The 24,780-nt window shown below is 41.6% G+C and overlaps 1 protein-coding gene across 2 annotated transcripts in view; it reads left to right on the forward strand.

Annotated features, from left to right (window-relative positions):
* Positions 1–827: 827 nt before the first annotated feature.
* Positions 828–24,780, forward strand: part of LOC311018021 (synaptosomal-associated protein 25-A-like) — a 34,892-nt gene continuing 10,939 nt past the window's right edge. For both annotated transcript variants that reach the window (XM_084016755.1, XM_084016754.1), the window contains exons 1-4: positions 828–966; positions 16,913–17,019; positions 18,163–18,204; positions 24,657–24,705. In XM_084016755.1, coding sequence (XP_083872881.1) covers positions 16,948–17,019; positions 18,163–18,204; positions 24,657–24,705 — 163 coding nt within the window. In that variant the 5' untranslated portion in view covers positions 828–966; positions 16,913–16,947. The remainder of the gene's footprint in view (positions 967–16,912; positions 17,020–18,162; positions 18,205–24,656; positions 24,706–24,780) is intronic.

Raw genomic sequence — 24,780 nt, forward strand, 5'->3', positions numbered from 1 at the left:
GTAGTAGATGCCACAAATACAACCTTTTATCCACTCCCTGTGACATCAGAGGGCGCTGCCATTTTGTGAGCAGCATCAATTTCACACAATGGGGCAGGAAGTCAGGTGATTTAACTATCAAATTAAAAGCGACCAAAAGATGTCAACGACACAGATGTGATATAAAAAATGATTAAATTAAAATAAAATATAATAAAATAGCATAAGAATACTACTACTACTACTACTGGTAATAATAATAATCCAGAATAAAATGTAAATTCCTTTGTGTTATTAAAATGTTGAATAATTTCATACATTTCATCGTCAACTGTCTTTATTGTGCATCTGTAGCCTATTGTCTTCCTCGTTTAAATACGTTGCATGAACATGTTTTATTGGAAAGCACTTTGAATGACATCTCTTGCATGAAAGGTGCTCTATAAGTAATTCTTATTTGAATAGAAATAATAAAAGTTAATCATTGTTATTATAACTCCAATAGTGCCATCATTAATTAGTCATCACCTTAGCTGAGCATCACGGAACTCTTGTTGTTGTTGTTGGGTGGGAGGGGGACTGTTGTTGTTGGGGGACAGCGGTGAGAGTTTGGGATGTTAAGCTAGGTGTTAGCTCGCTCCTCCAGAACACAGGACGTCGGGATAACTCCCACTTAATGAAACTGGCATCTTACGGAAGATGAAACGCGAGCAGGATTATACATTCGTCGTGCTGCTGGACGACGGAAGAAAGTTTATTTTACCCAACAAGGAAGTGGCTTTGTAAATGTTTTATTTTGTGAAACGGTAGCCGGAAGTGTGTGCTTTCTTAACCCGTCCGTCTTTACACTCGGGGCGGAGGAGGGCGGTGTGTTTTCATCGGGGACAGTCCCGTCGAGAGGAGCGGCAGCACGGACGGACATTTTCATCCTGCGTAGAAACACACCGTTAAAAGATACCGAGGAAACCCCAGAAGAAACTTCACGAGGTAGGTTTCACCTGTCTGTGGTTTCTCTTTGCTTCAGCCAGTCGGGTTCACTATTAAACAAACAGCACATAACGTGTGAATTATCCATTTAATGTCTGTAAAGCTTATTTATCACAGCTGTGTGGCCGTGTTGTCAAAGTTTGTTTTCGCTTGTTTTGTAACACCGACCGGGTTAACGGCCCGTGAAGTCGTGTTAAAGAGGGAAATCATTGTAAATGTTCTGGTGTTTATGATGGTGATTCGTGCGTTGAAACCCCGAACTTTGTGGTATTTTACGTGTCCTTGTTTGTAGCGGAGCTTCCGTTTTCAATAAATGACAGGATTAAAGTCGATGTTTGTTGTAAGGATTAAATTAAAGGATAAAGCAGCCTCGTGTTTGAGCCTCCCGCAGAATGAATGGCGTTCAGCACCACGGACAGCTCCGGGGGAAGTGGAGCTGGAAAACACCAAGCGGAGCTGGTCGAAATCAGAGCTGTGTTGTTGAAGTGAAGCCTTCATTTTACATGTGGGGGCGTCTGCCAGCCTCTAGTGCCTGCTGCTGCTGCTGAAGTTTGATCTGGCAGGACGAGGCAGGGCTCATCATGAGTCAGGAAGGTGATGGTAGTTATGGAAATATGGACCTCCTGCAGGTTGATCTGCTTTAGAAACGAGAGGAATGATTCCATGTTGGTTGGCTTGATTTGGATGGAAGTTCAGATGGACGTTGTTCTGCGTGGTGTCTTTGGAGTTGGACGATATAATCGATAAATTGAGGACCATTTATGATATAGGATTTTTTTCTTTTTTATCATGGATCGGATAAAAAAGAAAAATCTGATTTATTTATTTAAAACAGGGACAGTGCATATTGACAAACATTTACATGTAAATAAAGACTATAGCCAGTAGCTAATTTCCATCTTTAGTCCCTTTGGCAGGTTGATGTTAAATAAATGATAATTGATCAGGGTGGATTTCTATTATCGGGATAATCGTAAATATCGTCAGAAGTGAATGCAAAAGTTGTCTCGCTTGCTGTCATGGAAGACGTAACAATATCTGATTAAAAAAATACAGGATATAAAAATACAAAAGAAATAGATTTATCCTTTTTTTAAATGCAGGGAGACCTTATGCTTAATGATCATCTTATTGAAGATGATTTCATTGTTTTTCCACTCAAAGAAGATGTGACGCAATACACATATTCTATACCATTAAATATAAAGTGATTCCAGTATAGGGTTTAGTGCCATTGTAAGAGTTTTAAGCCTTTTTTGTGAAATTGTTTCTATCGTCCCATGCTTCAGAGCGGCCATGGCCACAGTGGTGTTGTGATGGAGGAGAGGCTGCTTCTGGCTGATATAAGATGATTTCCAGAGGTCTGACCTTCACCTCCCTTTAATGTTTCCTACCTGATCAGAGCCAGAGCTCATTGGCCTTGAAACACTGACTGAATAGGGAGTCATTCATGGTCAATATCTGTCTGCTTAACACTGTCGTTGTTTGGCACAATAAGAGCTTGGCAATTTTTTATTTATTTTTTTAATAGTTCCACTCTGGCTCAGTGAGTATTTCTCCTTTAAAAGATTGGGAAAGGCTCATTACACAAAAAAATATTCCCAGAAAATAAAGCTACTGTGACTGAACATCATGTGTGATGTTATGAAGTTCGGAAATTAACCACGTTAAAAGGTATAATACATGAAAATATTTAAAAATAGGGGAATGATGACAGGATTTTTTCTAGAAATGAACTGAAGTCCATTCCAGGAAGAAGAGTGTTATACAAAGTTTTGACCCTCGCTGCTTCCCGTCCTGCTACCGTAACTGTGTTCCAGTAATGTCAGCGAGGACAAAGAGCTCAGGCTGACTCTTAAGCAGATCAACACGTGTGTGTCGTTGTTTGGTGTTGCTTGTGATCAGGAGTAAACAGATACTTAATTAGGACAGGAAATGACCATGAAATGCTCAACACACGCCGATATCTCAGCCAACTAACACACATCCAACCTCGTTCAACCTTTTATGCATTTCTTTGCTAATACATTTATTGGATCTAGCCCACAAATATAATTTAAATCCACATTTACAGTTTTTTCGCGATTTACCAAGACACAAAAACTGGTACTCATAGCCCAATAGAAAAATACTGATGCAACCCTAACCCATGTAATGAAGAGAATACATAATATCTACAATTAAACCTGTTCCACATGTTGATTGGTCTCAAAATATGTTGTCATGTTATTAGATAGCAGTAAACAATCCCTGAACGTTTTCATCTCTGTACATTAGTGTTACTTACTTACTGAGGCCCTTCACCCCCTGCAGGACGTAGGCCGTCTCCATCGTACACGTTTCTGGGCCGAATAGTTTTTCAGTAAAAGGTTAAAAACACCAGAATCATGTTGGTGCTGCACTGCTGAGACTTCAATGATGTGTACACCTGCCAAAGAAACATCAGTATGGCACGGTCTCACATGGTTTTGATTCATGTTTGGCGAAACGTGTACCTGGAGCGCTTGGAGGTAAAAAGCAGGAAATTAATTAAAATTGGAGACATTTCTGACCTCCAGGTTTTCTGGAATGCAGCGTTATATAGTTTTGAACAAAGTGTACAATGTGCATTGAAGCACTCAATCATGTGAATTATTCAGTAAGACTTTGAAAGACCGACTGAACCATCTCGCTGGTGAAGTGGAGAATGTTATAAAACCTGGTTCCCAGTAGTTCCTGGAGTGGTGATTGCCATTTGTTCAGGCTGCAGGTGAAACAGGTGTTGTTCGCTGATTGTCTGTACATGAACATGAAGCCAGTGTGCATGAATCATCATTTTCCTGCTGAGAAAATAGTTGTTACATCGACTGGCACAACCCTGCTCCCCCGTCCTCCCCCTCTTACTCCCCCTCAGCACCCATCACTCACCCATCCATCACCCTGCCCACAGAATAATGGTGAGAAAATTACCACCAGCATCACACTACATCTGTCGACAGGAAAGCACTTTTCCTCTCGTCCCTTTCACAGTCACACAGTTTAATTAATTCCCCATGTCATTTATTCATCTTGTTCCTTTTGCACTCTCCTTTTTGAATCTTAATGTAATCTGCCACAAAATTGCCAGATGGTAGAGAAACAGTAATATACAAGAACGCACTGTGATCGTCATTTTCAGTGCATGCTGCTCTCTTAATTTGGTGTCAGCAGTCGAACGAGAAGGGAGATCACATTTGCAGTCCGTTCTTGGCGAACGCTGCCTTTCTGACCATGTGGGATTTTATTATACAGATTTGTTTTGGACATGTGCTCTTAAAACCTGTTAATGTTTGGATGGCACACAAAATAGACTTGTCTTTGGTTAATTCTATCTTTTTGGGGGAGGGGCAGATGGTTTTAGAAACCCTGCTGCAAGATGTTTTGTGGTTCAATTGAAATATTTTTAAGCACATTTTGAAATGTCTCTGTAAGAAAAGTTGTATGGAAATGGCCTCAATTGCAAAACTGTTTTTGCTTTTTTTGCCTCTGTCAAAAAAAGTGCTGATGTTCTATAAATGGATTATTCTGACAGCGAAAATGTTATTCAGTGATCAGCTGTTTGTGCTGTCGGCATCTTCCGTGATATTCCCATAGCATGAAGACCTCTCTTCATGTTTCTGTTGTCGATGGTTGTATGGCCAAGGCGACTTGTTTCCGGACAACCTGTACTTCTTTCTTCTACTCTCTATACCGGCAGATCAGTAGCTCCAAAAATGTATGGAATTGCACCTCATTCACAATTTTTGAGAAGTTTGCTTGAAATTCACTACATAGTTGAATGGAAAAAGGACTTAGAGTTCATTATTTGTGAAGAAAATCCTGCATGGGATCAGCATGTCTGTAACGGGGAGCCTGGTATCCGTAGAACCCATTTTCACTTACATATCCTGAGATGAGAAGTTTAAAGATCCCTTGGAGAATTGTTTTCCTTCACCAAAGCATAGCCTCACTTTGGAGCATTATTCAGCCCAACAACGTGTTGGTTTCTTGAGGTCGTCTAGTTTCATATGATCCCAGTCTCTTCACCATCGCTTACCGACTGAGCCCACCGCAGCCTCTTACAGACACTAAAGGTGGCTGGATCTCAGAGGGTTAACAGCTTAAAAGGCAGCTCACCATCATTTAGAGGGATGTAGAGTATAGTTTCTTGTGCAGACCGACCCATCTTCCCCTCCACAGAAACAGAGCACTCTGTGTTCTGATCCTGATACTCTATCGACAAACAGACAATTTTAGATATTTGAAACTGTGATAAATATTCCTGCTCTATTGATCAGGATGACATGGCAGATCTGTAGTAACCTGATTCCTCTGGCACAGGAGCAAAACTCTCTTACCCTTGAAGGTGTTTTTTATTTTTCTAAATCTAAAATGCCTTTTTTTTCTCATCTGTGACGTTAAAATCAGTCCAAATTTCAACAGAACAAATAGTCCATCTTAAGGTCCCTCACAGTCATTAATGTGCTCGGTATTTGTATGTATGCACGTGTGTGTTGTGTTTACTGTAACCATGTTGTCTGTATTTCTGCAGTATGTTTTTTTGTAACATGTCTTTCTTCATCCTGTATGTATGTGCACATGTATAGAGTCTATATGTACACTGTACTGTATGTGCCTGTCAGCTCTGTGTATGTGTGAGTGTATAAATGAGCAGCATGTAAAGAGCAGCATGTTGATAGGTGTCCGTTCGAATGTGCGAGCGGCAGGAGAGAGGAGAAGAAAAGGTGGAAAGGAGGGGGTGGTGGAGTGTGTGTGTGTGTGTGTGTGTGTGTGTGTGTGTGTGTGTGTGTGTGTGTGTGTGTGTGTGTGTGTGTGTGTGTGTGTGTGTGTGTGTGTGTGTGTGTGTGTGTGTGACACATGCACTCTAGGTTTTGTTTGTGGCAGCAGAAAGTGAGAGAGAGGTTGCAAATGTGAAAGAAAAGGGAAAGCATCTATGACGGAGGGAAAGTAAAAGCGAGTGTTCCATGTGTTATGTAAGTGTTGTGAGGCGTGTGTGTGTGTGTGTGTGTGTGTGTGTGTGTGTGTGTGTGTTTGTGTCTGTGTGTGGATTCTGTAGGCCGACAGATTAATCCAGTGGGTTTTATCCTCAGTGAATGGGACAGTGGGGCTTTGCAGTGATTATCCCTGCAGGCCACAGATGATTGCTTTGAATCTCCTGTACGTCCCACACCGCCATGTTCCCCTGCTCACGTATCTGTGTGCCTGCACAGCGTGATTCGGTCTAATTTATTACGCTGACAGATCATAACATGCAAAGTGTCCGCGGATTCTTGATGCATCATTTTATAAAGAATACACTGTTATTATCCCTGTGATACAGTTCAAAACTGTTCCTAAAACAGTTTTCATGTGTAGTTTATTGAGTTTTTTTTCTTTTCTGACTAACCTCTGCAGGTGTCTTCCTGTCCGTTCATTTCTCTGGTTAATCTGCCTGTCTCGGTGCCCCCCCACCCCCTCCAGAAATACAATCTGCTCCATCATCCATGCTCAGCTGAGACAAATAATAAATGCTGAATGCAGAGAACCATTTGTCATTTGAATCTTGTAATCCGCCGTCACGGGCCAAGGTGTTAAATTCTTAAATGGTGCATATTTACACTGAGCTGCCAGGTGGTCGGGTGTGGCCTTGCACCTCTTTGCTCAGTCCCTGAGTGGCGGCTGCAAGCAGTGAGAATCCCTAGCGTTACTGGAAAATTCAGCCCCAAAATAGGAGCCCCTGGGATCTGTGATTATGCCTTCAAACTTTTTTATCCAATTATAGACAAGTGATTTGGGGATTGTAATATCAAAGCTGTCCGTTTCGGTGGAATCTTTCACTGCACCAAAATAACATGCTCAGGCATCTATCCTCCTCATTCCCTCAGTGATTTTCCACAAAATATTTCCCTCTGTGCATCCTTCCTGTCTCTCCATATGGGACATTTTAATTCGGTGACGCCATATTGTCACGGCAGGCGCTACTGTGGGCAGAAAACCAGCGCTGTGCGAGCGTTTCTACCTTTTTTCCATTCATATTCAACCACTGTGGACAACCTGGGTGGAAATCCGGGGGCTACATTATGAAGACGTTCTCTGGCATCGGTTTTGTAAATCTGAAGGCGGATATAAGATAGTATTACTGAATGTAGCAGGAATTGAAAGTGAAATAATGAAAATGACTCATAACCCCGGCATTTTGTTCAGATAAAGGTGTCAGAAAAGATCTTTACATGAAAATACTATTTACAAACACAGAATACTGTTCTTGCAACTGCAATAGTTAAAAGATGAGTCTTTTAGTTCAGTTATCATCAGATTAGCCTTTTTGAAGTTGTTTTAAATACTCATTTTCTGGGGTGCACATTAAGACTGACTGAATTCAGATTATAATATTGGCCTTTTCATTTCACCGTTTTGGGGTTATATGTGATAAAGGATGCGTTCAGAATTGTTGTTTAATGCATCCAGGACCAGTCACACTGAGATGACTGAAGGCCATCATGTTGTGTCAGTACAGATCAAACACAGGGATCTTACAAGATAATGTAATTGTTTTTGCCTTTGTTGTTTGATTTGAGTTGTCATATTAGAATTAGACTATAAGCATCTCAGTGCACAGTCCGTGTATTTGCCAATGCGTGTGGCTTTTGCTACACGTATAGTATATTAGCAGTCAGGCATAAAGTGGTGGGTGTTCTGTCTGAATAGCTTAGCCCTCAGGCTCCCATCATGCTCTCTGGCCCGCTCACATCTTGGCATATGTGTTTACTGCTTATAGGTCAACATGGAGGTAGAGTAGTCATACGTGGTTTGTGTGTGTGTGACTGTGGTAAACTGCACAAAAAAATATGTTGGCTGCTTGTGAAATTAAATATATGACTTTATTTTTTTAATTAAAAAAATCTTTTAATTATTTTCATCAAAATGAACACAAAAAATGGCACATTGGTACATTGGGCCCTAGTTTCGTAGACTAGGCGTAGTCAGCGCGCAGCGCACGTGCGCCGCGCCGACGGGGTGTGTCCGCCTGGACTTTGCAAGTTTAGTGCACCGGGCAGGGTCGCGCAGGCACACCTCCCGTCTCGCCCACCGGCGCAAGTGGGAAAGAGGGAGGAGAAGAAGGCGTGAGTGGGAGACGAGGAGGAGACGAGATGTGGACTGGGATTAATACGATTTAATTAATTAATAAGATTCAGATCTTCACCAATCAAATGAGCTCCTCTCCTCTCCTTTAATGCGTTAGGGGAGGTTCAGTGCAAGATCCGTCACTTGACAACCCGATGACAGAAGCAGCGCCGCCGCTCCCACCACGCGCATCACGCGCTGTGCGCGCGTATCATAATAATAACAATGCTGATATTCTAAAAAACAGGAGAGAGCGAGGGAGATGTTTTGGTCCGAGAGGCTGAGTTTCCGTTACGCATGCCATCCGCCTTTGATCTGACGTCAGACGTGACGGGACAATCTATATAGATATAAATTCACGTGTTGATTCAATGAGTTGCATTAAATAGTGTTTGTTGTGATTATTTATTGCATTTAAATGTGCCTGGAACTGTGGAAACCTGCCTGTGAGAAGAAGGAAACAAAGAAACCACAACATATCATTGCCGATAAAGTAAGAGCTAAAAATAGAACAAGTGTTAGGTCCTCATCTGAGTAACGTAGTACGTTAAGAGCGACAGTGCTATGATCAGAGTGCTATAGGTAAGGTTTTTTTTGGGGGGGTGGGGGGGGGGGGTGGAGGGGTATTAGTGGGTCATTCTATGTAGAGTCGAGGTGAAGTCTGAACAGGCGAGTCTTCAGCCTTTTTCGGAAGATGGCAAATGACTCAGCTGTCCTGACATTAGTCGGGAGTTCGTTCCACCACTGAGGCGCCAGAACAGAGAAGAGTCTGGACTTTGCTGAGCGACATTTGTTTGATTTCAGCGATGGTGGTACCAGCCGGCCAGCTGAAGTAGAGGAGCGAAGTGCTCGCTTCGGGGCATGAGGTTTGACCAGTGTTTGAAGGTAGATGGGTGCTGTTCCATTGATGGCCCTGAAGGCCAGTGCCATTGTCTTGAATTGGATGGGTGCTGCAACAGGGAGCCAGTGGAGGTCACGGAGGTGGGGGGTCACATGGCAGAATTTGGGTAGATTGAAGATAAGGCGTGCTGCAGCGTTCTGGATACGCTGCAATGGTTTAATCGCAGAGGCCGGGAGAGAATTGCAGTAGTCAAGGCAGGAGATGACCAGTGCTTGGACGAGGAGTTGCGTTGCATCCTTTGTGAGGAAGGTCCGAATCCTGCGGATATTGTAGAGGGCAAATCTGCAGGATCGGGCCACAGCAGTGATGTTGGGGGTGCAGGATAGTTGGTCATCGAGGATTACACCCAGGTTCCTCGCAGTTGACGACGGCAATACTGTGATGCCCTCGACAGTGACCGACAGGTCCATGCGAGGGCAGTCTTTCCCTGGGATGAAGAGGAGTTCGGTTTTATTCAGGTTAAGCTTGAGGTGATGTGCAGTTGTCCAGACAGAGATGTCAGCCAGACAGTCCGAGATGCGAGTTGCAATGTGAGTGTCAGAGGTCGGGGGAAAAGAGAGGTACAGCTGGGTGTCATCTGCGTAGCAATGGTAGGAGAATCCATGCGATGTGATAACAGAACCTAGTGATCTGGTGTATAGTGAGAACAGAAGCGGACCTAATACTGAGCCTTGAGGGACACCCGTGTCCAGAGAACAGGGTTTGGACATAGAGCCATTCCATGTGACCTGAAAGGAGCGATTTGTCAGGTATGATGTGAACCAGGTTAGAGCAGAGTCAGTTATGCCAAGTTCAGCCAGAGTGGAGAGGAGGATTTGGTGGTTGACTGTGTCGAATGCAGCAGATAGGTCGAGGAGAATGAGAACGGAGGAGTGGGACGAGGCTCTGGCGTCTCGCAGGGACTCGGTCACTGTGAGGAGGGCCGTTCTAAAGTCTATGTCACTTGCTTTGATGACCATTTTGACATCATATGTTTTGTTCCGATTTGAAAATAAATGATCTGAATGAACACAGATTGTTATGAAATATTCAAATCATTACACTCCAGACTAATACATAGTTAGTAAAGGGTTGTTGCTAGGGGCAACTCTTAATGTACAGAACACACAGACTATGATCCAGTGATATCTGATTCAATATGTTCATAAAAACAGTAAATCAATCAATATGAAATGTTAATTTTGTCTCATATAGACTGCAGATAGAAAGTGTAAAGATGAGAAGTCTTTCCAGTTTGCCCAATTTGTCCAACCTTTTAATGATATCTATTATTTGTTGTTGCTGCATATAGACAGGTATAAGGATAGATGTGGGTAGGGATAAAACATGACATCATATTATCACAATATCTTCCAAGGTAACCTTGTATCAATACACGGATGCCAAGTATAAATCTTCTATTATATGAATTATTAATTTAAATACTATGAAATTAAATAAATACATGCTGCACATTTCTTTCTGGTGCAGCCGTGGGGCATCAGGTTTGAAATATGTCGACTGTAATAAACAGTTTAGTCTGTCAGGTGCATGAAGAAACATTTAGGAATATATTCTATAATCTGCATGGCAGGCAAATGTGGTGTTGACAAGGTGCTGATGATTTATTTGTCAAAAATCAAATATCTAAAATATTTTGTAAAAACACCAAGACTCAACCCTACATTATTGTTGATCTATATATATTTAGATTTGATTTTCTCCGAATCGCCCAGCAGCGCTCACAGTGGCATCAGAGACATTTAAAAATGGAGAAAAAAACACAAGAACCACACATACTGTACAGTACACACATGAACAGCTGCATGTGCACTGAAACACGCACACACACACACACACACACACACACACACACACACACACACACACACACACACACACACACACACACACTCACTGCTGTTGCATTAATAATGTTGACCTGCCTCTATCCAGTGAATAATGAAACATGGTTCTGATGTAGTAAGATAGGCCTATTGGACCCTCCGATACTTTCAGCCAAAATCTTTGATGTCACCTCTCTTGTCTTCAGTGTTTTTGTGCAACACTGCTGAGGTAAGAGATGTTCTATAGTGTGACTGTGTTGAATGACTGCTCCTTCAGGCATGTTCTTCCTGGGGTTAAATAGCTGCCTCTCCACAAACCCACTGGCTGCCCAGGGTTCACTTTTGTGATACTCAATTACACACAACCAGCTTTGCTCGCAATTATACAAAGAAAAGGAGCGTTACAGAAATAGCAATGCTAATTTTCTGTCACACTGTGCCCACCGTCTCATTTGCTCACCGCCTCTCCAATTAGTCAGCAAAAAAACACAAACCCATGAGAGAGACAGAGACAGAGAGAGAGAGTACCAGCTATCCTAAAATCCCCCAGATTTAGGTTAGTGCTTCCATAAACCCGTGAGAAAAATACAACCAGCGACTGACAAGCTGACCTGGTTTCCCTGACTGTGGCTTTCTGTGCAGCCAGAGTGTCCTGATGTCCTATTTCCCTCACAAACATAGTTTATCTCAACTCAACACGCCGTTTGATTGATAGCAGACTTTTCGGTTCAGAGTCGAGGCAGTTCATCACAACAGCTACAGTGACAGGTGTCAAACAAGTGTGACTTCATCTTTCTTTCATCCTGCGCCTCTCCTTAAATGATCCTGTATAACATGCTGGAACTGAGTGCTAGAGGTGGTTCAATCAGGGTGTGTAGAGATATCGAGAATAGAGATGGGACACAATTTCTTCATTTGGCTACAAGCGCTGAATAACAACAACAAATTCATACACACAGACCGACTCCCTTCATTCCACTTTACTTCTGCATCGACAACATACAACTAATTAAATTGTTTTAAAATGGTCAACAACATTGTCTTTTAAAAAGCAAAATATCTAATAATAGCCTAACAATACAGCGTATTAAAGTCAGGATAAATCACGTAATTTGCGGTGAAAAAGGGCATTAAAACTGCATATTGTGCTGTTCAGCCAATCACCATCACCGCAGGGGAAATTACTTCACTGTGAAAGCCATAGGTACAACACAATCACTGCATGTCAAGTGTAATAATGCATGACTACACTGAAAACACCTACAGTACTGATGCTATAAGAACTGAACTGTTTTCTGCTTTTTCAAAGAGGAATTTTCCATTTATATGCTTTGACAGGATTTTTCTTTGTTGCCTGAAATAGCTTGTCGTTGGATTCTTCCATGATTGGGGATGTGTAGCTGTGTGTTAATCATGTCAGCGTATGACGGTGCTAATCCAGTCCCCTACTGGAGCTCTGTGCCAAAAACTGTGTGCTGTGAATCTAGCAGAACTAGTTCCAATGATCTCCAGAACATGGCGTTAATGGTTGCCTGTGTGGTGTGCTGGTACTAAATGGCTTTATAGGAAGGAAAAGACGTGATGATGGATGAGGCAGTCAAAGTAGGAGGCAGACAGAGACAGAAACTAATTCAGGACTTTTTAAACAGCAAAAGCAATAGAGAAAGAAAGACAGATGTAGTCCACATATTATCAGCTGGACATTTCAATGTTCAATGAGGCAGATAAAACCAATAACAATTTCCATCTTGGCACAACAAATGAATATGCCTCTCATGCTGTTATCACGTCTCCCTTTAGCAGCTTTTAGGATGAATGCTATTAATATTTTGATCAATAATTAATTGGTGCTCTTTTAATGTCTCCATTTAAGTCAAAGTTTTCCTATCACACTTGAATAATTTTTAGATGGAAATCAATTGTCTGTGTTTTTGCTCCGTACATCTAGACATGTCTTGACAATTAATATAATGTTTGTGTCCTGATGATATTTTCTGTAGGTGGTAAGACTTCAGCCAGAATGGCTTCTTATGCCAACTAAGTAGACCTCACTTCCTGTGAGCGAGAGGATTTGCTCCGGGAAAGACCCACCTGACCCCGCCTGTAAAGTCTAGGTGTAATAATGGTCATTTTTGTTGATTGTTACATAAATCTTGGACATTCATGGACGAAGAGGGTGTGGAAATCGTTAAGTGAAACAAAGAAAGCATGAGAGAAGAGCGAGTGTGTGAGACAGAGGAGAGGAGAGAAAACGGCGAGTAAATCCTCTTTCCCTGCTGACTTTAATCTCTCCGCGGGCTGAGCCTGGCGGTTCAGGCCTTACAGCAGCCGTCAGGCAAGACGGGCGACAGCCAGCAGAGCAGCAGGTGGGGGATGGGGACGGCCGGACCTCGCGTTACATCACCTCCACTGTAGTGGGTGTCCGTCCATGAAACAGGTTAATCATGCTAAAGAGGAAGTGACCTTCAGAGTGGGATGGATGGACAGCGGAGGAGGAGAGATGAATCGTTTGAGTGTGATGTGAAACATTTTTTCACATTTTAGCAACGTGTCACCAGCAAAAAGCTGGTGATTCAGACGTGTCGGCTTTATTTTTGTGCCATTTGCACGTTTCCCAGCAACCACAGCATCACACGAGCCCGTTTGGCACGCACAAGTAATGATCAAATATATAACGAGCAGGAGAAAGTGAGATACCTGAAAAAGCTGCAGTGTCTCTCGGGGATCTAAATTAAGTGATGTTGAAAGTAAAAAGCTATCGTTATCTCTCAGCATTTAGGTTAGTGAATCGACATAATGTATTTTTACTCCGAGCTAGCTGAGCTCACGCTTAGTTTTTGGTTTTGCTAACTCATTTCTACTTGGTCTTATGTTGTGTGCAGTAGAATACTGTAGGTGTATGTCTTCACAGGACATTGGTCCAGGCTGATTTAATTGAACAATAACTCGATTGCTTCCTGAGATATTCTACATTCATGGTCCCCAGAGGGTGAATCTTACCGATGTTTGTCATCATGTGACTTTGCATTATGCACCACAATGCGGTCGATAGATTGATTGACATGCAAATTGAATCCATGATTCCCAGAGGATGAATTTGGGATTTTTTTTGATTGTCATGAAATTTGGAAACCAATTTGGTAACCTATAACATTTAAGCAATAGACATACACACATAATCATCTCAGTATTCTGGCATGGCAATTTGAGATCAACATACTGTTTTATGCTGACATGCATCAGATTACACCACTTTTAGCTCTATCAGCACTGCTGCAGGTGTTTGCACTGTTAGTCACTGGTAGCTGCAAGCTGCCGGCTCAGCCATCTCCATGTTGAGCGCTGTGAGCAGACAATCCTTCTGCTTTGATTATTGAATTCAGCCCCTTTAACTCCTCTAATGCACATTGATGTTTTAGGGTCACAGATGACCAAATGATTATCCAAGTGGGAGCACATAGTTCTTATACTCAGCATCCAAGCAAATACACTGTTAATTACTAAATTATTACACATTGATTCATATTTGATTAGTTTGAATTTTTGTCATAATGTTGAAAGATTGAGAAGTGAGGGACACAAATATAGACGGACTAAATGTAAAAGGGAAATGAGAAGCTGTGATATGTGTGTGTGTGTGTGTGTGTGTGTGTGTGTGTGTGTGTGTGTGTGTGTGTGTGTGTGTGTGTGTGTGTGTGTGTGTGTGTGTGTGTGTTGACAGGAAGCAGCTCCTCTGCAAAGAGATAAGCAACAACTGATCAATAACCCTGCAGACAGTACACTGGGAGGATTGATGTAGTGAGGCTGGTGTGAGAGCACAAGCCTGAATGTTACTGACAGAGTGAGATGTTACAGTATTTAGTTATATTCAGTTGTGTAAATGTACTTGAAGAGTGCAGATGTATCACTAGATCGCCAATACAGTTGCTATTGACAACACTGTCAACAAGTGGGCATGATTCGAGCATGGCAACGGATCTGATGAGTCTTGCTGCTAGTTTGAATCTTCATATCCATTCCACAAAGCGGAGACGAGCGATACAATGATGACCTGAATAAATTGACTCATTCCTCCAAATGAATCAGTCTGTGTTACATAATTGTAATTTTACTAATCTTCATTTGTCTCTTTCAAAAGAATACATGTTTGGCTGTTGGACTGTTTCTTGTTCTGCCGAAAACATGGTGGATTTGTGTTTTATTCCCTCCCAGTTTCCCTCTTTTATAACACAAAGCCTCGTCTCCTCAGCATGATTCACCTGTTATGTAGCTAATCTATGAGCTGCACCTTATTCATTGTGAGACGGACTGGACTACAGCGGCAGACAAATGGCTGAAATGTAAAATGTCAAAATAAATATTTTAAAGTGCAACTGTGCACAAGGCATAGCAGACAAAACACACATGAGGAGAGAGGGGGCATGGAAGAAGGAGAGAAGCACTTTGAAAAGGCTGTTTTTTCCCCCCTCCATCTCTTTTCCCGGCACATGTTCAATTATTAACCGCCCCGATGACTCCGCCGAGATGGAGGCAGAGACAGACAGACAGAGGGCGGGCAGAACACCGAGCTACTTTATCAAACATCCAGCTGTGACTCTATCTTTGAGTCTATTCACCTTAGAGACCTTGTGACAGCGACTGGATGATGGAGGCCTCAGGCTCCAGCAGAAAACAAACTTTTAAGGTGCCCAAATCTGGTACATCAACAAAATACCCAGCTGTTTTTTCCTGAAAAGATCTTTAAACAAGCAACTTGAAAACCATGAACCAAATCCATGACAACCTGAGTTTGGAAATGTCATTTTTGCTGTGGCAAATGAATCTAACTGGCAGTTTCCTCCTGCAGCCCCAGCACCTGATTGAATCCAAAAGTGAACGGTCCCTCCGTCCCATTGCTGCACTGTATATTGCAGTAGATTAGATTACATGAAGCTTTAATGATCCCAGAGCTGAAAGCTGCTGGGTCGTTCAATTTATATCAGCGACAAGCCACATTAGAACAAAAAGATTTGTGCAATAGAAACAAGAACGCGTTAGATGCACTAATGAGATCTGATTGGATCAGATTATTAGCTTCATTGAGGGCTCAATTGTTCAGAGAAGCCGGGGCAGAATGAAGCAAACATAGAGACTGAGCTCCCTGGTATTGGTCTGCTTCGCCCCGACCGGCAGCAGCGTGTCGCTCCGACAGCCTGCAGAGTTACAGCAACATGCATTTTTCATGGGTCATACCTCCGGCTCTGCTCAGTGCGGCTATATGAAATAAAAGCTGTCAGAGGAACTAAAATAGACCCTGCTCTCTGTCCGGATACGTTTTCCTCAAACTGTTAGAGTGATGGAGCTCATCTCTCGTTCATCTCGATTCACTGATGACCCCTGAGGAGGAAACTCTGGGTTAGTGAGGTCTGAGCTCTGTAGCAGCAGGCTTTCTCCTGTGGACAGTGTGTTTATGAGTGTACATAAACATGGATGGTTGCGTGACTGGGTCTGTAAAAATCTATTTACCCACAGTGTTTTAAACAGTGAATTATGCATCACTTGTGCTTATGAAGTAAGACTTTTGCCCTTTTGGCTAAGTCAGCATCTCAGTGTTTTCTGTGCCGTTGACAGTTAGAGAGGATTGGACAGCTTTGACCGCATGAAGCTTTTAAAGGAACCCAGATAACTTTCCCTGCTGAGTTGTAATTCCTCCTCTCCACAAAGTAGTTCCAATTAGTGTGAAATGGTGCTTTTTTCAAGTGTTAGCTTCAAGGTCTGGTGTAATTAGCTCTTCACTGTTTTGCTGAAGGACCCTTTGCGGAAATCTGCTACTTGTGACTGAACCTCTGACCCCGCTGTAATAGAACAACCTCTCCAATCTGACAACACGTGGGGGCAGAAAAAACTGAATCCAAGATTGATGGATGATAGTAAAACAGATGGATGGATAGATTGTTTATCAAAGAGCCACCGTTCATTGTTTCACTGCAGGGCTGCGGTCTGAATGCTAGCTGATGGGCAACATGCTGTACAAATCAAAATTTTTCACGCTAGTTTATTTTGTTGTTGGTATACTAACCTCTCTGTCACCCCTCCCCCTTCTCTTTGTCCCTTCCAGTGTTTCTTGTTTGAGGTCAAAGTTCAACAGTCATCATGGCCGATGAATCAGACATGCGAAATGAGCTGGCAGACCTGCAGACACGTGCAGACCAAGTAGCCGATGAGGTACAGTAGAACACACACACACACACACACTGGTTTACATATTGACCCATAAGCAAATACTGTTATCTGCTTTAATATTTAAAGGTGAGACAGTAAATGACAGTAAATATGAATTATCAAGTCGGTAAAGTAGGATTTCATATGATTGTGTGTTACCTGCTAAAGTGGCTGCTAATTGGAAGTCTAAATTAACCAGCATTTATTTGTTGTCTAGTTTGTAATTGTGCACCTTGATTAGAATCATCATATTTAATAAAATATATGAATTATTATAATATCCTCAGAGCTTGTTATATACACACAAATTGCACTCAATTGAATAATTAATCCCAGCAACAAATCGTGTTGCGTTTATTATCACGTGGGACGCATCATCATCTGTATTTGACAACATTTGTGGGTCACACTAGCTAAAAATATGCCATTCAGTTGCTATTTCATTGCCTACTTTTTTCGGTAAAAAGGAAAAAGGAAGAACTGTGCACTGATTTCTTCAATGACTTGACAACGATGACCCATTCTCAGTCTCATAAGGACTCAAATGTACCTTCAAAGCCTTCAGGCTGACAGACACAGCTACTGTTATATGACCGTCCCGTTTTAGAAATGTGTTCTCAGTCTCTTTCATCAAGACTGTGCTTTTTTTTTAGGAAGGGAAGAACTTTGCCCTTTTTAATGAGTTGAGAGCAGCTCAGGAAGAGCAGATATAATTCTGTGCAGCAGAATAATAGAGCAGCTCAAATGGCCTTATTAAACATTCATGAGGAGATAATGCAGGGCCAAGGGGCTGTGATGGGAGGGAAGGAAGGGAGAAATAAGGAAGGCCAGGATGGATGGAGATAACACAGGGGAAAGAGTGAAATGAGGCTGAGGAATGATTTGAAATGATGTTTGGTTTAAGAAATGAATGAGAACCGGAGGGAGCCTGCAGAGGGTGGAAAGTTAGCAAACAAACGGTAGAAATCTGATGATCAACCCTGGGATCAGAGGAGAGGAGAGGGATAATCAAGGCTAATTATGTGACTGAGTGTCAGTAATTTGTCCGTGTACACATTTGAATATCCCGTCTTTTCTGCTGTGTTTGTGTTCGGGTCTCTTGTGGACCCTCAGCTAATCATGCGAACCCTCTTTCTGTCCCTGCAGTCTTTGGAGAGCACTCGGCGCATGCTGGCTCTGGTTGAGGAGGTGAGTCCATTGATGACACACGTCACATGATCAGTCACAACACAACAGGGGCGTGGTGGTGGTGTTTTTTGTATCAATACCTATATATATATATATATATATATATATATATATATATATATATATATATATATACAGTCGATTTTGTATTGTAACCTGTTAAGAAGAAAATCAAATGATAACAAATAAATAAAAACTATATATGGCATTGGACTGCCATGAGCTTGTGTCGGGCCTCTTGCTCCTAATGCTGGCTTCAAACAGAGACACGGCCCTGCTCTAACCCCTGGATCAGCCACCATGTCTTAATGAGACCAAGCCACGAGGGACAGAAGGAGACCTGAGGCTGACCTAAACAGTGGCCTGCTCGACGGACAAGCCTTTTCTCTGGCAGTAGCTGCATATTTGCCCTTTTGAAGATAATGCCTAGTGAACGCTATTTGTTGCTTCCAAATGTTCATCTCTATGTCCTGTGGTTTGCGAGTACAGAGTGTGTCTCCTCGTGGTGCTCCCACATGGTAGCTCTTGAACTGGAACCAGTGAAAGACACGGAGACAAACAGCGACTGTGTCATATTTTGGCTTCTCTCCGCCTCTCTTGCTGACAATATGCTGTTTATCCCTCTCGCTTAGCATCTCCTCAGATAAATAGAGCTCAAATAGACTGCAATGTGGCAATAAGGGAACATGAATTATGGATGAGACTCCACATGCCTCTTCATACAATACAATATATGTTATTAAACTACACCCGGGTTTATTTGAGTGTATGGCCTGAATATTCTCACATAAAATCTGTAAAGTGAGGGATTGCTGCCAGGATGCAACATATGGAGTGAAAACAACAACTTTGCTTTCCTGGAAATTAAAAGAGAGAACGTCTATTGTTGTCAAGGCTGTTTGTATTTAATTGTATGGTGATTAAAGTGATTCTGTTGTGGCTGCTGAACACACCGTGCACCTTTCCCTACGGAAACCTGTGAGCATGTACGTATACACCCCGCGTTTAAAGGGGCTTATAGTGAAGCTTACACTAATTGAATAAGTGGAGAGCAGCGAGCACGCTCGCCCCAGCGTCTCTCTGAGATCTGAGCGGCGATACCTGCCTGTTCAGGCCTGTCCACATCTGATAGTGTATACTAACAATATTGAACTGTAGAAAAAAATGGGCGCTGATTGCATTTAGTCTTAGCTTCCTAGCAGAGGCTGAAGCAATACCTTGATTAATCGCAACCACTCAATATTATTTATTCATGATTAAAGGCAGGCTGTAAGAGAACAGTTATGGAACTCACACAAACCAGTAGCTGTAACATAGCTGTAGAAACTCTGAGCAGCTGCTTAATGGCAATTTAGCTTTTTAGCAAGGCTCACAATGTTCATCTATGGATCTTAACTCCATTTTTTAAAAGTAACTCAATTAACTCAATTAATTCAGCAATTTTCCCCATTATCAGCTGTTTTTACAATAACAATAATTAGTATTATTAATAACACTTGGTTCAATGTATCCTTAACATTAAATGATGGTTGTGAGAAATGACAAAAACAGCTATCTCGAATGCTACGTAAGGATGATTCAATATCCATTCATATAATATATTTTTATTTTGATCACAAAAACACAAAAGGAAGAAAGTAATATATGGGTGAAATGACCTTGTAGAATAAATCCAACGCTTCCCTCCTCTTCTTAAATGCTTCTCTTCCATGATCCTTTGAGGATCACACCCACTCTGTAACTGCACTGCAGCTCTGACTTCCTCTCCTTGTTTCTTATAATCAGGATGACACAGAAATGATAGTTTATTCTACTTTTGTACCCAGTGAGATGCTGTACAATCCATGCAGAACCTTTATTATAATGCATTTGAATTACATGAACTTACTGTAGAGAGCAACATGGTGAATTCAAATTAGATGGAAATATATGGTGATAGTGATACTAGTGCTGCCAATCGAGTGTAAGTTAATACAACGTATAATTTTTAAATAACATTTGAACATCCACCTCTGTGGCTGCAGAGTCTTCTTATGTACATTTACATAAACACCATAAAACAGTCAAGAAGAAATAAAATCACATATTGTTCCCCAGATGTTTAACAATATATGCAAAATAAACAATTTTCAATCAATCCTATTTTATGTTAAATCATATCAATATTCATCATTTCTTCCTATGAAATGTGCTGAAAAGGTCACAGTACAGAAGCTAAAGATGCTCTAACTTGTGTTTCACTGGGACTTTAAATACGTTGTGTCCTGGAAATATCCGTGTGTGTTAACGACAGTATAACAATGGCAGTTAGTGGTCAGACTGAAACACTCACAGTGATGTAATGCGTCCTTGTCGTGTGCAAATGTCACATATAATGAATTCTCCGGACCAGTGTGCAACATGACCTTTGTGTTGTAGCTGGAGCGAGGACATGTTAGCTTAGCCCAAAGACTTGAAACAGGTGTACACATCAATCCTCCGTCCGCCTACCAGAATCTCTAAAGTGCACCAAGTAACATGTCGTACCTCATTCAAACAGTCAACAAAACACGTTTTCAAGCTAACCCACTGTTATATACAGTATATTATATATTGAACAGACATTTATCATCAAACTCTCAGGAAGAAAGTATATATAATATGTTTTGGAATTCACATTTAATTTAAGTGGCATATAAAATAAACTCAAAGCACACTAGCTGTGTTGCCTCTAGCTCATCAAACCTACATTTTCATTGAATTGTTACTGGAAAAACTGTTTACATAAAAACAGCAAAAATTAGCTCACAATCACAAATCACAAAAACATTTATGGATTAGCGTAAATCGCATGCCATATCTAAACTGTATTAGCAAGATGTGAACTTGGCAGTGCAACATATTTCGGCGATACGATTAATTTTTCTGAAAAGCTTTCATGAAGAAAGACCCAGAGATATTGAAGTTCTTATGAAAGCTGTTATCACCACCAGGCAGGGAGCAGAAATGAGAAATGGTGGATCAGAATGAAATGTGAAGAAAGCCGGTGACAGAGATGGAAATGAAAAAAAAGTAGAGGACGAGGGCCGAGATGAAGAGAGTGATGAGGAAGATAAACAGAGAGGTAGAGATGACTCTGTGAAGAACGTCAAGTCCAAATGAAATGCGACTGTGGAGCAGAGAAACTGGAGATCTGATTTGATGAGCAGAGTCAGGCCTGAAGTCAGAGACTAGACTATTACACCAGATGGATGTGATATTACATTCATGCAGGCTATTATATGACTAGAGACTACTTCACTGTTGCCTTGATGAAAGCATACATACATATTGACCTCAGCAAGTAATTTAATCCACTGTTTGAACCTTGTTTTTCTTCAAAGACTGAAATAAAGGTGATATAGTATTGTGGATTTGCATTTTAGGAACAGCCAAAGACATGATGGATATTTGGTTGTTGTTGTATGGTGATACTCTCTACCCGAGGCAATGTGGTTTTGATTCGGATTCTCTGGGGATCTCTATGTTTTAAAGCCATTATTTGACACTGAATGCATATTCAGCTTCTTGCTGAAAAAAAGACAAGAAAATTGATACCACTGTCATGTCTGTACGGTAAATATACTGCTGTTTAGCTTAGCTTAGCATAAAGACTGAAAACAGGGGAAAGAGCTAGCCTGGCTTATACCACTGGTTATATCTTGTTTGTTTAATCCACATAAAAAACGTAATCTAATAAAGTTGCCGTTTTACAGGTGTAGTCTCTGCTGGTTGCCTGGCAATCTTACAATGATTACTTTTTTTTAGTATGGATTAAATAAACGTGTTAATTAATGAGCTCTATATATTCTTGTGGATGGATTTTAATCCCTTCAGAGAGAGCTCGGCTCGATGTCTTCCCCGTTTCCAGTCGTTATGCTCAGCTAACCAGCTCTAAAATGCTTCATAAAATAGTTCTATAGACAGTAAATCTTGAACAGCCTTGCCAGGAATTGCATACGGTGTATGTTTAATAAATCAACCAATCATTTGATTGATTCAATTCCAAAACTTAAAGCAGTAGATTTGCGTTTATCAGATATCACCTGAGGTGGTTGGCAGCCGAAGTCGTCTCCACAGTGACTGAATCAGAATAGATCCTAGGAGACAGCAGAGTGGATATCTCAATGACAAATCAATACTTGGACTCTGTCTTAATGTCAACAGTCTTCCTCTTCTCTTTCTTCTTACTATGTTCTTCTTTCCCTCAATAGTAACACTTTTTATTGCCTTTCATTTTTCTTAACATGCTTGTGTTCGCTTCAAGGATTGTGACTGACACCACCTTAAGTTCTTAAGTAACACCTTAAATTCACCTCACCTTTTTGACGATATCGGTTTTGGAGCAGAACCAGGCGGCAAAAATGCCGAACTCGAGGCTTCAGTGCTGTAGTACACAAACTGATGGCTGACGCCATGATGAGTACATCCGCTTCTGATATCCAGTCTGAGCAGAACACTATTTTAGAAAAAATTAAAGACAAAATTACTTTCTACTACCTTATTAGTCATATGTGCTTATAAGGACTGATTCATGCCAGCACTGCTGCTTAGCATAAATGAAGAACAAAATATGGGAAGATCTTGAAGTATCTTAAAGTCTTAAAATATGAATCTCTATTAATCTCTTGAAAAGGTTTTCACCGCCTGCCATTTTCATTCCCTGGGCGGAAAATTATTTTCAGAGAAACTGCTAAAAAAATCACCAGTTCCGAACCAAAGACTCAGTCTCTGTGTGTGTGTGTGTGTGTGTGTGTGTGTGTGTGTGTGTGTGTGTGTGTGTGTGTGTGTGTGTGTGTGTGTGTGTGTGTGTGTGTGTGTGTGTGTGTGTGTGTGTGTGTGTGTGCGTGCGTGTGTGTGTGTGTGTGTGTCCCCACTGAGCCAGTATGTGAGTATATGATGTCATCGCATCAACTTTGCCAGTTGGCGCAGTCGGTTTTCCTGTCCTGTAGTTCAGGAGCCACGACTGCCCTCGCTTGTCTGTGGTTTCCCATGATTCCTGGTGGGTACACAAGCAGTTCTTCACCCGTATCTGTAAAAGTGTATTTTTTCATCATTTGATTATCATTTATTTTGTCCACAAAGCTCATGTAAATAAACCTCTGGACGTTTCCGGATGTTAACTTCACAGTGGCACACGTCAACAGCCGCCGATCTGTCGGTTTGATGGCCACTAATATCAGTGGCATGTCTTACTGGCCTCCAGTGCTGGTCTCTATCTATCATTGCTCCCAGAAGGTCAGAGCACACTTTGATCCAGAATAGCTGACGCATGAACTGAACGGCCTTTGGTTTTTAATATCTGTCAGAGGAAGCCTGGGGTTCACAGAGAGAACAAAGCTGTTGTTTTGTTGTATGCACAGTGCTCAATGTGCTTATTGTGTGCTTACCGAAGTGTGTTATTATGGGATGAAGCCCAGCACAGAGAAATAACAGCGTGTCTGCATGAAGGTTCATTATTTAGTCTGTTTGAGCGTGGGCCAACTTTGTTAGCCTAATCAGAACGATACATTGCTGGAGCTTTGTCAACGAATCTCTGGTACCAGCCCAGTGAGCATGACAAATATAACACATGCCATTTCTGAGATTTTCTCATTTATCTTCCATTTTTGTTTTATGCCTGATAATCAGATGATATCTGCATGAGTCATGCTTCTAAAACAACTTGACAGGCAGTGTCTATGGGGAAGTTCGGACCTTTCTCCACAAAACGCCTTTTTCTGTCAGAAAAGCAGCCGCGGGGCGCTGGGGAGCGCTTCATTCCAGCGGTTCATAAAAAAAAAAAGAGAGATCTGGGCTGATATGGGCTTTTCGGTCATTTCCGTGACATCACCAGCGCTTTTCTGAAAAGTTCAGATTTCTTCAACTTGAAACGCTTGGTGCGCTCAGATGAACGACGCTGGCTGCAGCGCCTTTTCTACGCTCCCTCCTCATTGGGAACAATTGTAGCTTGTATTTTATTCTAGAAGATAGTTTCGTACTATGATTCTCATGATGAGCAGTGTTTATTTCCTCTAAAGTGTTTAATTTCCATGACTTTGCTCCGGTCTCAAATATAATAAATTAAATCCTTGCTTTTCTTTGCTGACTGATGGATGATGACGGTTTGACATTATTGAAAAATATTGCCGTTCTGCTGAGAGTTTGATGAGATTGTTAGGACTCTAATGTCTGAGTGCGATACCAATCTTCTGTCCAACCTCTGGCAAGAAAGTTTATAAAGTGTATTTCCAAAGAATATAAAAAATATTCCTTAATTTGTGCCAACATCAGCCGCGCTCATGACATTTCCAGTTATAATTTGACCCAGCTCTGCTGATAGCTCTGCTCTGTGAACCTTCACTGATCTGTCACATGTATTCCTCTTTTTTCCAACTTCTCTTCTTCTCTTTCTTTCTTTTTTTCTTTTTTCCATCTCCCTTTCTGTCTGTCAGAGTAAAGATGCCGGCATCAGGACTCTGGTCATGTTGGATGAGCAGGGAGGTAAGTTCATAGGGAGAGATCACTAACACTATCTGTCTGCACTTCTTTCCTGCAGCTGTCTCATGCTGTTTAATG

The sequence above is a fragment of the Eutrigla gurnardus genome (assembly GCF_963514095.1).
Source record: "Eutrigla gurnardus genome assembly, chromosome: 1".
In the NCBI taxonomy this organism is placed as follows: Eukaryota; Metazoa; Chordata; class Actinopteri; order Perciformes; family Triglidae; genus Eutrigla; species Eutrigla gurnardus.